The sequence below is a fragment of the Erithacus rubecula genome (genome assembly GCF_903797595.1).
Source record: "Erithacus rubecula genome assembly, chromosome: 4".
Classification (NCBI taxonomy): domain Eukaryota; kingdom Metazoa; phylum Chordata; class Aves; order Passeriformes; family Muscicapidae; genus Erithacus; species Erithacus rubecula.
Window position 1 is genome coordinate 54,429,936 of NC_136686.1, and position 17,586 is coordinate 54,447,521.

Sequence of the window (17,586 nt, forward strand, 5' to 3'; positions counted from 1 at the left end):
GTCTAAACTTGAATCAAATTGCTTGGAAGGTACCCCGAGGATGAATGGGAAAAAATAAATTCTGCTTGCACTTATATGCATTTAAATGTGAAGGAACTCCTTTAAGATACACGAAACTAAATTTAGATTTGCACTGCTGCACCTGAGAGCAGGTCTGGTCCTGCATATTACAAATGGTATTTTCTTTTTAAGGAGAATGGTTGATGTTTTATAGTTTTAAGTGGCTTTTAACGAACAGTACAAGTTTTGGACACCTGATCTCACTGTGTTACATGTCGCAACAACTTTTTCACAGAAAGCAGAGCAAAAGGATTGCAGAACAGTGATATTCCTTTTGCAGACACTTGATAGCTGAATAAAAAGCTCAATTATTTGTATTGATTTTATCACTAAGTGATACAAACCATCACAGCAGAATGTCATACATGTTAAGCTGAAATATGTATTGTTTAAATAATAAAAATAAATGGGATGGGAGTTAAAGAGAGTAGGGGACACAAGAATAATACTTGCCTTAGATATTTGTTGCAAATAGATGGTTGAAAGTCCATTTTGAAACTCAACAATACTATGAGCTTTGTTAGTTTACAGGGGAGTTACTTTCCTGTGGTTTATTATGTAGAATTTTCCAACTGTTAAAAAAAAAAAAAAAAAGAAAAAAAAAAAAAAAAGAGCAATCCCTTCTTCGTGCCAGGTCTATTATGTACTCTCAACATGAATGTTTATTTTGCTGCTACCTCGAAACAGATATGCTTGGTTACTGAGCTGGGTCCGCTGACTCAGTCCTGGCTTAAAAGCTTCAGCTTTCCAATTGCAGTGGCAAACTCTTGCTTTCAAATTTAAACACTGAAAGGCTGCCAATAATTTCATTAATCACTGGTAAAATTTTGCTGAGCCCAATGTTACCATGGGTTTTATACTAGAGTACTTTTGGATTTCACTTCCTCAGCTCTAACAGGGAATAGCTTCCCTTCCCTGACAAAATATCCCGTCACAATACTTATTATACTGAAAAAACCCTCAAAGAGTGCTTTTGACAAAAGTGCAGAAAAATTCAGGTACGTTTCTCCCTCAGCTGATCACTTCATCAATAGCTGTATCTACCCAGTGCATCTGTTACCACACTTTGCAGAAACATGATAAAAAACAACATAATTCACCCAAATGTGCCAGAAGCTGGTTTTCATGCACCAGAGTAACTCCATGAAACTGGGGATATTTATTGACTTGCAGGACAAACCCAAATTCCTCCCTGATGAAGCAAGGTGGCTGCATGCTGTCCAGTGAGAGTCTGTGTTTCTTGCAGTGATGGTTTTTTCATTTATTTTTCCCTTCTGCCTGTTTTTGCAGGGGAGACAACCACGACAGTGGCGCCGTTCATTGCGGGAGGGGTCAGCGATGGGCAGTGGCACTCGGTTCAGGTGCAGTACTACAATAAGGTAAGGCTAATTGTCTTGGTGATAACCCTGCTATTTATACAGCAGTAGAGGTGTGGGTCATCTAGCTCTGACCTGATATATGCAGGTGACCTGAATTTTATTTGTTTAACCAGTCACGTTGGTACAGCTCTGCACAAATAGTACTAGTCATGCTTACCTTGCCTGGGACAAAAATTGTCTCATAGGAATTTTGAGCTTTGACCCAGGAAGGCAAAACTAGATGTAAGACTTTTTTTTTTTTTTTTTTAGTACTCTTAGGGAAACCATCAGGTACTTGGAACTATTTTCATTTCAGTTTCTGTGATTCCTGTCCCTCAGCTGCCCCCTTGGTCCTTGCCACTTGGTCACAGGCTCAGTCTGACTGAATGAAAAGGATTGCAGGCTCTCTGTGCAGAGCAGCCATTCATGATGAACCAGAAAGCAGGCTTTTAGAGTGTACAGTGTCACTATTTACAGGTAGATGTCAGAGATCTTCTATAAACCATAACAAAAATTAAAGAGTTTATTTAGTGACTAAGAAGCGTTGCTTTTAAGTCTGACATGGTAGCATTTTGGGGGATCACATAAAGAAATAGAGAAGCATTGTTGGCTGTTAAAAAGGAAACAGGATACTGGTGTAGGAAGCTGAATGGAAGATGAAGGATTAATGTGATCAGCAAGTTCTTTATTTCCCAGTGCTACATCCTTTCATCACAGTTTGTGTGGCAGTTTGAATGGGAAGATTAAAATTTTATTTTGACTCCTAGATAGGATCTCCTAGCCTAAGGATATTTTATCAAGATAATGAAAAGCTTTCTATTAGTATTTTATATTTAAAAAAAACCAAAAAACCTTAATTAAGTTTTGTGCTCAATATATGTAATATACTCTCTGCTGTCTGGAGCCCAGAGAAATAGAGCAAAACTTGGTGTGTTGCCATGCACACATCTGTGGACACTGTGAAGCTCTTCCTCTGCTTCCATGTGTGCTTATTTCTTAGAGGATTACTCTGTGAACAGCACTTGCTGAGGCAGTGGAGGGACACCCCAGCTTTCAGGCTCCTGGGCACAGCTGCAGGGAGAGCTGGTGGACCAGCCCACTGAAGTGCCAGTGAGCAGATAAGGGGCCTGAGCAGCAGAGGAATGCTCTTTAAAAGGCAAAGAGATGTGACACAGATGTTAAAAATAAACCCCTGCCTCATTTTCAGGGCTTGCTGGTTTAACCAGGCTGGTAGGTGAGCCATGTCAGCAGCTGGTATTTTCTCGTTGTTAACACATGGGTCCTGTCATCATTTTCTTATTCTGTGCCAGTTTTTTGAAGTGAAATGAGCCAGTCTCCACTGAACAGGACAAAATTCAGGGCAGAGAGGGAGGGCAGAGGAAAACACCAGGAAACACTGCTGCCTTCACTGCCTTTGCCACTTGCGTGACATGAAAGTGATGAAAAGCAGGGTCACTGTGTGGAGAGCAGCACTGTGCCCTTTGCTGTCCCTGTGAGAGACTGAGGTCATCACCTTCCCTTAGCAGCATTTATTGCAGGATGGTTAAATTTGGGCTGGAGGGGGGAGCTGGCAGTATTGAGTAAATGGCACATGTGGGATATGCTCTCCAGTACGTATTCAGCGTGCTCCCAGCACATCTGAGAATGGCACATGTTGGGCCAGCTCTCCAGCAGTGAAAAGGGAGTGGGTGCTGCAGGGCAGGGACAGCTGGAGGCAGCTCTGCAGCCCTGCCCCAGGGCTGAGCCTTCTCCTTGGCTGGTATTTGTTTGTACAGCAGTTTTTTGGCTACTTCATGTTTTAACAAGGCTGGAAGTAAAGTTCCAGTGAGGAGGTTGAAAAGACAGGGATAATTTAGGGATTCGAGTTGTGCCAAGATAAATGGGATGCTATGTCTAAACTTGACACAGTTGAGATGTTTGAATAATAGAGTACCAAAACTTAAGAGTTTCCTTAAATGATGGACACATATTAGTTTGCAGGTACTGCATCCTTCCAGTCTTTCCAAAATCCTTCTGCAGTGTCAGTTAATTATCCCAAGTCTATATGGCCCCTTTGTTCTGCTCAGACACTGCCCAACCTTTCTGAGCATGCAGAGCTCCCCTGAGCTGTCTCCCTCCTCCCTGTCTCTGGCTCATGTTTGATTCTCACTTCAGGCCCTCTGGACTCTCCTCTCTCCTGTCAGCCTCTGTCTTTTCCTGGCAGCAGGGCCACAGGGGCCACCTCCACCAGCACTCCTTTGTTAGTCCTCACCCCTTTTTCCATTCTGCTGTTTGACTGGGGCATTTCTGGTCTTTGCTCATTTTTAGACATCTCTTGATGATTTGTCTATGGGAAATGCATAATCATCATAGATATCCACAGAGATCCAATTTCTTGATTTGTCTTTCTCGCATTAAAAAACTTCAGCAGCAGCAGCTATTTTCTTAATATTCACATCCTGGCAGTGTGCAAAGTCACCCTGCACAAAATCAGTTTTCTAACCATAATGAAACAAGGAGCAAGTGTAGAATCGACTCCTGTAAAGTATTTTCTGTTCTTAGCTCAGAAATTATATGTTTGGTAATATTTATCCTTAGTGTTGTTGAAAAGTGATGGTTTAGAATTAGCTGCATATCATGAAGCTCCCCTGCCACTTGGGGCCAAGCACTGGAGAGCTTCATCAGTAAAAGATAAGTCCAGAGCTGGCTTTGTTCCACTGTATTTCAGAAAGACATCAAACCACTGTCAGCTCAAGTATTTGATGCTTTCTTACCAATCCTGCTATGTTCCAGCACTGTAAAACATTGCAGTAAGGAAACAGATTGTATCAGAGGAATGGAAGCAATGGCATTTCATTAACTGTGTAGTGATGGAAAAGGATGCTCCCTACCTTGGAGGAAACCAGCTGACACATTTGGTTTCAGTAGAAGTGCCTGAGGGAAGCACATGGAACTGTACTAAGTGTTGGCTCTGTATTGAATTTCTGGAAGGGAAGACACCAAGAGGGAGGAATTAGAAGTTATAAGACTAGGGAACAGCAGAACTAGGAATGAACTAGGAGTGTTTTATAACCATTATCTAGTTTCAGTTATATATTGGAAGTTTTTCAGCTTCCCAGTAGCAAAGTATCAGTTTACCTGTTACTTGCCATTATAGATGTTTGCTGACAGTGGAGGAAGACAGGGAGGAAGGCCACTTGCTGAATCTGCTAGCTCAAACACATTATTTAGTGGGGTCCTGATCTTGCAGCAGTTAAAATCAATGGGAGGTATTGAATTAAAGTTAACCCGTGGGTGACATGCTTTCTCAAGAGGTATTATATATATTGATAAGAAATTTAGAAGAAATGGAATTTTAAAAATTATTTTGGAAGGAAAAGTTGAAGGAGAGGGAAGATATCAGCCTGGTAAATAAAACTGATTCAAAAATAGTAGGAACAGCCTGCTGCTTGTCCACAGGATAACTGGTGTATGCAGCAATGTCAGCTGCCCTATTTGCCTTTCCAGGTGATGAGAATGCAGTCAGCCTCTGATGGAGTTTGGTCCTCATCCTTTGGCTCTCCTGAGCCTGCCAGCATGAGTGACAGTGACCAGGTTTAGCCATGCTGATACTGTTTGGAACAGGAGCAAACCATGTTTGATGGTAATGATACTCAATAGCAATGATATCAGTGAGCTGCTTGGCATTCATTGCACATACAGGATCATGTATGATTGTAGGTAGCACTTGAAACAGCAGATTTTACTGAACTCAGTAGTGAGTGATGTTTTTAATTAAGTGCAAAGTTCAAGCCACTCTCCCAAACTTCTGATAAATCACAGTTTTGCTCAGAATTTGAGATATACCATCAAACTTATGTTAATATTTTACCTGACTCATTACCTCAGGGTAGAATTCATCATTTGCACAACATAAAAATATTTTGAGTATGGACATGTTCCTTTAATTGTAGAGGGCATGTACCTGTATATTTGTATTTATATGCTCTGCATATTATATCTTACTTATACGTCTATGACATCCAAGTTGCTTAAGGACGTTACGCTTTGCAGGCAGAAGGTCCTTCTGTATCTCTTTAAGGGAGCACAGGATTTCAATGACAGAAAACCTGAGAAAAGCATATAGAAACAAGCTATCAGTGAGTGTCTGATGTGCAGTACAGTAATTTTGGGGGCTAGGACGAACAAAGCCCTGAATGACTCACTGAATGACTCACAAAAGTAACAACTTCTGTGTGCTGTTAGGCAGTGTCTGTGATGAGATCCACTTCCATGATCAAGAGGTGTAAAGTGATGGGTGCCTAGGAGAGTGTTTCCACTGTTCTACTCTCTTGAACCTACAGTCTCCTAGGATGAGCTATTCAGGACAAATTTTTTCTTTTTCCATTGCTGGGACGAGGTTTCTTCTCCTATCTGATAATCAACAGTAAGCAGCTGTCCTCCTTGAATGTCTTTGACTGAGACGTGCCATGGTTTTTGTTTCAGATTCTTGGCTGTCTTAGGAGTAGCCCACCCCTTCAGAGTGATTAGTTAGTAGGGACCTGCTGATTCTCATCCCTGTGTGCTTCTCACCCGGCAGAACCCAGACCTATACTTAGCCTGAAGACAGCTGCTGGAGAAAACAGGCAAATTCTTCAGTTAGAGATAAACTTGAAAGAAGTGAGGGCTGCTTAGGTTTGATCTTTGGTGTGTTGTGAATTCAAAGAACAGGAGGTGCATTGCTCTCAATTAGACTCACATATGAAATCAAAAATTTCCTTCCTGTGGTAAGTGATGGTTTCTCTTGAGTTAACTGGCCTTCATCAGGGCAAGCTGCAGCTTGAATATCACTGAAGACTGAGTTAACACTGTAGAGATTTAGCTCTCAGCCCACTCATGCACTGGAGTTTGCCAGTACTTTCCCATCTCATGGAGGTTTTATCCCTCATCCACTGGCTGAAAGCTGTTTAGAGGTGCCAGAATAGCCTGTGTTTCAGTGCCAAGTCCCCCACTTTATTTTATTTTCCATAGCTGGGGTGGGTACTGCAGCTCTCCCCTTGTGCTTGCTCAGCAGGCGAGCGGGTGGGTGGGAAGCAGCAGCTCTCTCCCTCACCTGAGGGCTCCTCAGCCAAAGCTCATCCTGAAGGGTTATTTTACCATGCCTGTATAGCTTATTTATTGAAGCAGCAGAGCTTATTTATTGAAGCCTGCATCCACAAATCCTCCATACTGTGGATCACTCGTAGTGCCCACAGACTGGCTGTTGGTGCCAGGGTAGCCTCTGGGCAAAACCCACCACCTCTATATCTGGGGCAGCTCAGTGAGCCCCATTTGTTCAGTGGCTCCCCAGCACCGTTGGACAGAGCTTTGCTGTGATGCAGATGGAGCTGTGGGCAGCTGAGGGTCTTGAGGATGGTGTGAATTTGGGACTGCTGCCAGCTCAGGTAGCCTTGGGATGAAGCTGTTCACAGCAGAGACACAGATCCTATCTTCACTTGCTCAGGACTTAGGAAAAAGTGGAAGGAAGGGAAGGGTCATAGAGGAAAAGTCAGGAAGAAAAAAAGCAATCCCAGGCCAGGTCAAGGTTTCATACAATGCTGTTTCTGTAGCTAGTCAGGCAGTATGGTGGTCAGAAAGAGGAATTAAGTTCTGTGAATATAGGTGTCCAAAGGGGGATAAATGAAGAGCATACCTGAAGATAGTATCTGTCAGTGCTCTTAATGTTAAAACAAAAATCTCTAACATTCATCACTGCCTTTGTTTTACTAGAGCCTCTGTTTTGATTCTGGGAGCTTGTGTCACACAGCTGCCTAACAGTGGCCAGGGGCACAGAGCTGCTGAACAACTTGAGGATGTACATGCTAATTTTTTGTTTTAAAAACTTGGGTCCACCCCTGTTCTCCTGTTCTCCCCCCCAAGAGCCAGCTGAGACCAAGTGTCATGCAGCCACCCTTCACCAAGGGGGCTGACACAGCCATGCCCCAAAAATCAAGATCTGCAGGGCTGTGTGTTGTTGTAGTTGTGGGCAGGTGAAGCTTGATGGCCACTTGCAATCCCCTGCCATGGGCAGGCAGGATGTGCCTTTTAATCCAAGAGCAAAAGCACAAGTGGCACAGGCAGTCACAGGCAGTGGGAGTGGTGCAGGTCTCTGTTGGGGAGTTAATGTAGTGATTTGTTTTGAACAGGGTGGGATAAGTGCAGCCACCTCTGATGATCTGCTGCAGAGACAAGCACAGACCCTGCTGCCTCTGGCACACGTGCTCCTGCATGAGGTGCCTTTGGAGCTGACAGATAGGTTATCTGGTTTCCTTCTGAAAACACAGACCTTTTCTGATGATGGCAGATTTGCCTGTTATGGAAATATATTCTGTATCCGGGACTGACAATTGATTTTGCTACTTTGCCTTGGAAAAAAAGAAAAAAGGCAGAGTGCCTTTCACAACAACATTGTAGTGTAACTCAGACTGTGACAATTGTGCCAAAAGACAAGGGTGGCACTGGTTGCTGCTTTCTTTCCTGCAAAGGGAACCAATGTTTGTTACAAGTTCTGAGTTCTCAGCACTCTGTTGCCCCAGGACCAGCAGGCAGCATCATGCAGTAGCTCAGCACAGGCTTCCCTGTGCCACCCCACTCCCACCTCGTGGGAGCATTCCAGCACAAACACCTTGTTTGCTCAGCTCTTGGTCTCCCTGCTGAGCCTGCCAACGAGGCTGCCAGCGCTGTGGGTGATTTATGAGGCAGGCACATGCCTGCAGCTGAATAGGGATTGCCAGCTCCTTGGAAGAAAGCCACATAGCTGCCACCAGCTAGGCATAACTATAGTCATTGGACCCTGGGTGAAAGACACTGCCCTCACAGTATCCAGGACACCACCCAGTATCGTTTGCTTCTTAATCTGAACGGTCAGGAAAAGTGGTTGGCAATTAAATTCTTAGGTGGGTATTTGGCATTTTACCCCTTGTGCTGGAGAGCACCTCTCACACCAGAGCAGGATTGCCCAGCTGAGTGCTGAGTTTTGTAACTTGGTTGGAAAAGACAGACCCAAACAAAAGTCAAATAACTGGAAAAACAATTAGCAATAATGTTTGGGTATGACTTATGCAAATGTCTATCGCTGGTGACATCTGAGCAGATGTAATTGTGATCTGAGGGAGAATTTTTGAAGTTAATCCTCGTGGTGGCTCCCAGACTAATTTGTTACTTAAGGGATTGAGGGAGATTTTCTAAATAAACAATGCAGTTGTTGAAGATTATGGTAATGCCACTGTTGATCAGATGTGGGCATTGCCAGAGTTTGGATTTTGCTGGCTCAGATTGGCTTGCTGTGTTTACAGCATTTGTGATTGAAACAGACCTGCTCCAGCATTGTTTGATATTGTCTGATACAGAAAAATGCAGAACAGTAATTGCCGTGTCAAGCAAACCAGGAGGTGGGGAGGTACTGGAAATACCAAAAGTGTTATTCAATTAGGAGCAACCTACTTCTCTGGGCATATTTTCCCAGAAAGAAATTGAATTTTGTGGCATTTGAAAACCAAAATTCATAATATTTCTTAAGAAATGCCAATATATCTTTTAAAGGCTCTCTAAAATGTGCAAGGCAGAAAGTGTGTTACAATGTAGTGCTTCCTCTTAAAAGAAACCATGCATTCTTATTTAAGATTTAAGCACATTTCTTCCAATTTTATCATTTCCTTATCACCTATCTCATTGTGAATTGTTTAATAGCAGAATGTGCAGCAGGGTGTAGAGGTCAGTGTGTTATGGCAAGGAGGAGGTGGTGGTGCTAACTTCCAGCAGAGAGTGGATGGTACAGCTCCCCAGATCATCAATTTGTGCTGGATGCCTTTCCTTCTACGGCATTTTTATGGGATCAAAAGTTCTGCCATGGCTTAATGCACAGGGGAGCTTGCAGGACACCAAACCCACAGGGAACATATCCACAGTCAATTCCTTAGCTGAAGTTTTTGAGGACTTAGCTGTACTAACCCATGTACCTTGGGGGCCTGTTCTTCACAGAGAAAGTTACCAGGGTTTCTTCAGCTTTACAAGCAAAAAAGCATTTCAAGTGTAAAAGTCACTTTCTTTTCTAGTCTCAACCAAAATTTTTATGCAGTACCCTGAAAGACATTCATGTTTAATTTACTTCTCAGCTCAAGAGGGTAAGGAAATTTGACTGGAATACCAAGGTGGCTAGCCAGAAGCAGGTTATAACAGTTTTTTTCATAACTTTCTTACAAGAACAGAAGTTGCTGTATCATCAGATTGTTGTGCTTTTTGGTGGGTAGGATTGGATACTGGTGAAAGATGTGGTGGGTAGTGCTGGAGGCTCATGTACAATATGAGAGTATGAGGAATTTGTAGCTATGCATTTGTATTACTTATCTGTACTATGTATTTTAGGTGCTACTGGGCATGGCCATGTAAAAACCCCTAGCAATTAAAATTACAAGCAACTAGAGGAAGGAAAGAAATTAGATTTTTTACTACTGAATGCATTTTGCATTTTACATTTAAAGTTCAGAATGTTATTCTAGTCAAACACATAAAATATGTTCTTCATGTCTGAATGCAAAAGATGTCATTTCCCACATGCTCAGAACTCAATTTTTAAAATGCCATGAGAAAAGGTAATCTCAGAAAAAAATAGTTCCATTTATGAGTCATTTCCTGGCTTTTTGGCTCATGATTCAGACACTCACATCCTTGCTGAGGTCAAATTCATCCTCTTCCACCCAAATCCAGTGGATCATCAGTGGAAGTCCTCTTCTAGGTAAGGCCATAGATTTGCTATATTGAAACTGAACCTTGACAGATTCTGATTAGAATTCATATACCTCCCCCCAGTTCTGATGTTCTTGCTGTCCCTTGAAATCTTTAAATCAAGTCGGTATTTCCCTTTCTAAAGAAACATTTTTGCTTGGGTGCAAGTGATGTTATTGAGCAGGACTCACTGGGTTCTCTTCTGTGGTTGTATAAAGCAAAAAATTGATTAGATGAGAACGAGTCCCATTGATTCAAAAAATGTGACAGAATCCTGTGAAAACCTGCCTTGAGTTCCAGCCTGCAGTATTGCAGGTGGAAAGCTTAGAGAAAACAGAAATGTTGCTGCACATTTGCCCTGTTCTTACACACTTCCACAGCATCTACCACTCCCTCAGAGGGACTTTGGTCTGGCCTATGGCAACCATTTACATTCCTAACATCTCCTGAAAAGCACTGGAGGGCTGCCTGGCTAATATTTACTTTTTCTTGCTCTGGCTGGTTGTGAAGCCCTTGCAGGTGTTAGTGGGTGTAAAGGAGTGGGGGGTGGGCAGTAGATCTGCCCTTGCAGAGCAAAGATATGTGAGTCTGGACTTTAAAAGCCCCTCCCTGCAATTCCACCGGTATTTATTCATGTGGATTTCAATTAGTAATTGTTTTTGTTGGTGTTTTGTTTGCTTTTTTTTTTTTTTTTTCTGGTAGAGGGTAAGTGTGAAGTGATTGATATCTGGGAAAGGAAATCAGGATCTGGCTGTGGAGCGGCATTCCATTGTCTTGACACAAAATAACAAATAACTCACCTCTAAATCTGTGTCTCGGGAAATTAAAGTGTAAAGCAGTGAAAGTCATTTGGAGGTCATTGAGATGTAAAGTGTGACCTGCTCCCCAGCACTGAGTAGCTCAGCTCTCAGTGACAGCTTTGAGAAATCTCTCCATCAACTGGGGAAGGGAGGGAAAGCATGTACCCAGTGCCTGGCTTGTTCTCTCCCACGCCTGTTTTTGGAACTGTTGCTCTCACAGAGTTTGCAAACACCACCTGAAAACACTGGTTGTTGTGGTGGTGATTTTATGTGCAAACACAAGCAGCAACTTTTCAGAAAGCATCTGCAGAGTAAGGGACTGTGTCTTGGCAAAACCAGCCTGAGTCCCTCCTCCTTTGGAAGCCTCATTTTTGGCAAGGCTGTTCAGTGCTTACTCTTCTCACATCACCCAGGTTTTAAAGGTTTAACCTGTGTGCACATCTAGAGTTTTTACCCCACACCTGAGCTGGGTATCAGCTGTGTGGCTTTTCCTTCTGGTGTGGGGCTCTCAGGTCATCCTGGGGAACCTGGCACCCTGTGATGCTCTTGGAACTTAGTTTGCTCAAGCCACTTGACTGCACTGCAAAAATCTGAAGACATTTAGTGGCACCTCCCAAAATGGTGGTTTTGACTCCTCCCGAAGGCTTGGGAGATGTAAGGAACCTCCATGAGATCTGGCAGAGTCTGAATGGTCCTTGGCTCACCCTGAGGCTCTGAGGACAGTGCTTGAAGGTTGTGCTGTGCAACCCAGCCTGGCAAAGCCTTGCTCAAAGCCAGCACAGTCATTGGAATGGCACCTCAGGAATTTGGTGCAAGTTCTTTGAAGTGCACTGTTATCTCCATTAAATCATGTAGTAAATTATAGTAGCTCACTGATTTGCAGTAACTTTTCAGGTATTTTATATCTGTCTGTGCAGTTGAGAGGAAGGAGCACTCTCCAGTTATCCAGCCTTGCAGAAGTCTCTGTGTGCCAGGAGACCCTCACAAGATCCAGCCATGGGGGCAGGGAGGGAGCCCATAGAAAAGTGTGGGATTCTGGATGTTATAGGCTGAAATGTGACTCCATTGCCCATACTAAGCAGCAGTTTGCTTGATGAGGTGTCACCAGGATTTGTCCAGTAGGGGGTTAGTTTCTGTGCCACATAAGTGTCACAGGTATTTCTTGGACTCTGAGAACAGCAACATTGACATCCTGGATGGAAAAATATGTCGTAGAACTTACAAGATTTATATAAAGCCAAAAATATTTGAGAATGGTTCTCTGGCAGGTAGATAGGGAAAGGGAGAAGGATTTGCTGAATTGGGAGAGGACAGCAGGGAAAGGAGAACAAGGAGGCCTTTCTAGGATCAAAGGATGTGTTCTTCTTTCCCAGTTCTCCAAGGGTGCTGGAGAACATCCTTTCTGGTGGAAAGAGAGGGAGACGGCAAAATAGTCAGAAAAAGGGTTCAGAGGGCAGGAAAGGTCAGGGAGAAGGGACATCAGCCACAGAGGCAGATCACAGTGAGGAAAAGAAGGACAAGGACACCCTTAGCAGCAGAGCACTGTGGTGAGTGCTGTCTCCCACATGGAAAACTGAATGTTGTCTTGAGCAGAGACAGAATGGTCTCTTGACAGCCAAAACAGGTCTGTCTTGCTGTGTCACTGATTCAGCATCAAAGAGCTGAGAAGCATCTGGGAATACACATTTGAGGACAAAATTTCCATTTGCAGACAGGGAAAACTCATCTTCCCATCAGCACTACAGCAGCCCTTACCAAAATTAGTCAAAACTAAGAATATACCCTTTGCAGTAGCTGGATGATATTTGTGAAGATACTGGTCGTGCTGTAGAGGCCAGGATGTCTGGATGCCATGCCTGTGTAACCATGGCTTTTCACAGCCCTGCTGTGCCATTGCACATGTTGTGACAGGAGGAGCTGCTCCCCATCTCTGCCCCAGCACTGGAAGAGCAGCAGCAATTCGGGCAGTGCCTGCCAGGTCTCATAGCTGTGCTGAAAGCCTCCTACTTTGAATATCAAAGTTTAGCCTCTGGATGCAGCCCTAAAGGAGATAACAAATCAGGCCAGTAAAACTGGCTTGACTTTGTGGGCCAGCCCAGATCCTGATGATTGGTGTTGCAGGGCGTTTCTCTAGGAAAAGGAGCTGGTCTGGTGGCTTTTCAGGATTTGCATTTTTTACTCACTGATGGGAAACTCTTTGCACTGTCACCGGCTCTCATGTTTCTGTACAGACTTGAGCCAATTTTGTATAAAGAAATGACATTAAAATATTCAGTGAATAAAGGGGATACATACATCAAAGGAGTTAGGGGGTTATGTGAAATGACTTGTCCTGCCTTTCCCTGATGACTAATCAGGATCTGTTCTTCACACCGCCTGTTTTAAAGGTGCTCTGGAAACCTGTAAGGGGAAACTCTAGAAAACAGAGATTAACTTTAGTGGTTTCTGTAATCTGGCCTAATTTGGAGTTCCCTGATTGATCAGAGTGGCCTGCAAGTCCATGCTAAACTCCTCTGGCATTTCCTAGTCTCTCCCTGGAGGACTGTAGTGTGCTTCCCCTGTTTATGTTTTCTTGTTTATTATTTATTTTCCTTGCGGGGGGCTGGGCTCCGGCAGCTTGTCCAGGGCTAGCGCCGCCGCCGCGGGTCCTTAATGAGCTTTTTGAGCACTGAAGCAGCACAGCATGGCCTGGGAATGGCAGGGGCTGGTTCCTCCTTCCCCCAGCCGCGGGTTAACGAAGCGGCCGGGGCAGCCTAATGAGCGCCAGGGAGCCGGGCAGGGCACCCGGCGTGGCACAGCCCCTCCTGCAGGACCCAGCGCCAGCTGCTCCATTTCCCATTGTTACCCAACCTGGCAGCCTTAATAGCAAAGAGCCCCGAAAGGAATACGGCGTTTTCCACCCAGCACTTTTGGGGGTGGTGGGGTCTGAACCAGCACATTAACAATGAGGAGGAGAGTATTAAAAAAATAACTAGGAAACAGGTTCTTTTTAACCTTTAACCACGCCAAACACCAATAAATCATTAGCTACTAATTAACAAAAACAAAAGGGTAACTTACTGTCTGGTAAGCAAACTCTTGGAATCACTGAAAGGCTGGCACTGACTTCAGGATGGCTTTTCTTCTTACACATTTGCACTTATTAAAAAGACAAACAAGCCAAGCTCTGAATATTAAGCTATGCCATGCAAAGCATTTTGCTAAACAAACAACTTTCTAAAATAAATATATTTTTAATATGTGCAGTGAGCTGAGCAAATGCAGAATTTACAGTATGCAACATTTGACCCCCAAGAAAATAGGTCTCCTTCCAGTGTAGCAAGGCAGGCTGTGTCTCATCTGCAAGCAATACTGGTTTGCATTTTTTAAGTCTTGGCCATACTTACATTGCAGTCTGCTGCTGAATCATCTCCTCAGCTCCTTCAAAAGACTCAGTGGGGTGGCTAAAGCAGGCGGAAGAGCTCCTGGCCAAAGTTTGGGCTGGGGAGCACAGCTTTCAGTCTGAGCTCAGGGAATATCTGTTGTGTTGGAACACTCTCTGATGGCTGACAAAACGACTCTCCCTCTTCCCATCTGTGAGAAAAGTCAAGTGGCAAGTTTTTATCTAAGAATGGAAGTTGGAAAAAACTTTTCTGGTGGAGGAAATGTTTGTGAGACCTCTGGAACAGGCTATTATTTTACAGATTAACTAATAAAAGGGTGAGATCCAGGAATCTGAGTGTCACCACTGCTGCTGATTGACTAAACAAACATTTTAACTTTGCAGTATTATTATCACACATACAGACGCTATCTAGTCTGGTTTAATTTAAAATAAGTCTGCCAAAGATTGGACTGCTTGCTTAAACCTCTCCAACAATTTTGAATCCTGAGTTGGAAGCAGTAGGACATATGATCTACAATACAAGGGTTAAGTGTTTAGGACAAGGGCTCCCATTGTCTGTTGATCTGTATGTCTTCTCCATTCACTGTGCATCGTTACACCAGCTGTGTCTTTAATAAGTAACTGTGTGGGCTCTCACAGTTTAAATATTTACTTAAACATAGTAGAGAATCCAAATGAAACTGAGATACATGAGAATATCCACGTCTGATGTTCTAAGTAGAATCAGAGTGGATTTGTGCAGTAGATTTGCAAACTATAAGCAGATATGTTTTGATGACTTTCTCTCTGTCTGGTCTCCACTTATAAAACACAAGTTCACAGATTAAGCTTCTCAGGTTTTTTCACCTAAAAGAAGCTACATGTCTTTCTTGCTATTGAATTTATGGGGAGAGGTCCAGATATTGCTCCATGACTGAATTTCACAAAAATTGGATTTGGCATCACTAGTAAAATATCTCCACAGTGGTGTTCTCTCACTGCAGTCTGAGACAGTCACTACAAGTGGCCAAAGAGAGTTCCATCCCCCACTGCAGCTCAAGAGGGTCACTCCTCCAGGTTGCTGCTGAGGACAGTAAATGAGTCTCACTGTTATCTCTGCTATGGTCAGAAAGGGAGCTGCAATTTTCAAAGGACATCCTAGGAGGCTGTCATTCCTGTAGTCACGTTTTGCCTGTGACTCTCTCTGGGCAAGCGTGAATGTCACGGGTTAGACATGAGATGGGAGGTTGTCACTCACAGATCAGAACCACTGATCTTCATGAAAGCTCAGTGGTGAGGCAAGGTTAAGTTTCATTACATTGTTTACAGTTTTAGTTATTAATTGCTATAATTTGAGGAACATAAATATGGTTCATCTTGGTTTACAGATAGAGAAAAAGGTAGGAGACTTAAGCTGTCAAATGTTGATCCTGAGGCAGGACTATTTCTTTGTCTTCTCCAAGTTGACCCTATATGTGACTATAACATAACAACAATAACAAACAAAATTAATTTCCTTATGGGATGCACAGAATGTTTGAAGAATCAGCATGTGATGGTGATAAAATACTGCAACACTCAAGGCTGCTTTTTCTTCCTTTTATTTGAGTCCTGCAATAATGCACTTCTTTCATGGTTTGTTTAAGGGAGACCAGGTTTTCTCTCTAGCACTGCTTGGTACCTCTTCTTGCTACTCTGTGTTACAGCATGTGGTCTTTGAAATTTGAATCCCAGCTTCTTTCTGGAGAAGCACTAACTGAAAAGGCAGCCTTTAGGGTTAGGCAGCGAAAGGTAAATTTTCAGCTCCATGAGCAGGAACTCAGTTACATGACTTGCATTACTATTAATGGGGGTCATGCTGGTAAATTCCTGTCCACCACATTGCACATTTACTCATGAGTGCAGACTTGGCACAGCTAATGAAACTTGCCTTTTGAGTAGCATGTGTTTCAGGAGATGGGTCTGACAGGCAGAAAGGACTGCTAAGTACCCAGATGAAAGTCTGGCTTTTAACTCCTTGAACATATTTCCAGAAAATAACAGTGTGAATTAATGCTGGTTAGTGTTAGCTGTTCCTACTGTTAGGGATCAGACTTGCTCCAGTGGGATTTCATTGAGGCAAAGATCATGCCTGAAATGTGAATGTGTGTGCTGTCATTTAGTGCTGGCAATTCACTTTCTGGTGCATTTTCCAAGTGCTACTTACTGTTACTTATTTTCTTCAGTCCTCTGCTAACACCAGCTTCTATAATCATAAACAAATAAAGGAGTTTTTAAAATAATTTTCAGCCCTGCTACTTTCCCAGAGATAATCCCTCCTATGGCTGAGCATCACCTGGTGATTACCAGCCTACATTACTCATGGGCATTTAAACCCCTTTATTCTTGTACTGTGTCCATTGCAGTGATGGCATCTTATTTCCAAAACTCTTCTCCTGCCTATTTACTTTGCTAGGCTAAACATGCCAAGTCCATTTTGCCTGTTTGATATGGTACACTTGGCACTGCTCTGGCTGTTCTGTGCACCTGCTGTAATTGGAAGGTATTTTTAGTAAATGAAAACAAAACTGCCCAAACATTCTATCCTGTTCAGGGTCAGTTTCAGAAAGAAATTTTCCTAATATGCATCTGTGCAACATCTCAGTGTTGTATTGCCTTTTTAACCTTTTAATCTCATCATGGTTCCTCATTTTTAGTAGTCAATTAGTAGGATTGTTTTATTATTTTTCATTGTTTAGTGCTGAGAGTCTCAGAGTCTGCAATAGGAATTCTTGTCATCAGATCCCAAGTTTTATGTTGTGGGATTAATTTTCTTTCTTACATGCACCTATTCAAAGTGATTTTTTTTTTTTTTTTTAATTCATGATACTCTAAATATTCTTTCCATCACCAGTAACCTATATTTAATCAAAATATTGAATGAATAAAATCTGTTCCATGATTCATTGCTGAAGGAGCTCCAAACTTGGCTTTCTCTGATAAAGTGTTTGATTTATTTCCTGTTATTTCAATTCTAGAGTATTTCCTATACTGTTATAATATGAGTAGTGTATAGTACTTGCCACATATTTCAAGTACTTATCCCATTATATCACTCAGAAAATCTCTTTCCCTTCCCAGTAACATATTCCTACATTTTGGGAAAAGCCTGTCAAATTCTGTCAAATGAGCCTTTTAGCACGGTCAGAAAATCACCTTGTGTTTGAGCTAAGTATGGTTTGAACTGCCAATAGATTTCATTCACTGGAATATTCCCTTTCTTCATGGTTCTGTGTAGTCATCA

The 17,586-nt window shown here is 42.8% G+C and overlaps 1 protein-coding gene across 7 annotated transcripts in view; it reads left to right on the top strand.

Moving 5' to 3' along the window:
- Positions 1-17,586, top strand: part of CELSR1 (cadherin EGF LAG seven-pass G-type receptor 1) — a 161,566-nt gene that overhangs the window by 93,637 nt on the left and 50,343 nt on the right. For all 7 annotated transcript variants that reach the window (XR_013774130.1, XM_079304738.1, XM_079304733.1 and 4 more), the window contains exon 5: positions 1,351-1,439. Coding sequence is in view for 6 of the 7 variants with exons in the window: in XM_079304738.1 (XP_079160864.1) it covers positions 1,351-1,439 (89 nt within the window). In the remaining variant the exon portion in view is untranslated. The remainder of the gene's footprint in view (positions 1-1,350; positions 1,440-17,586) is intronic.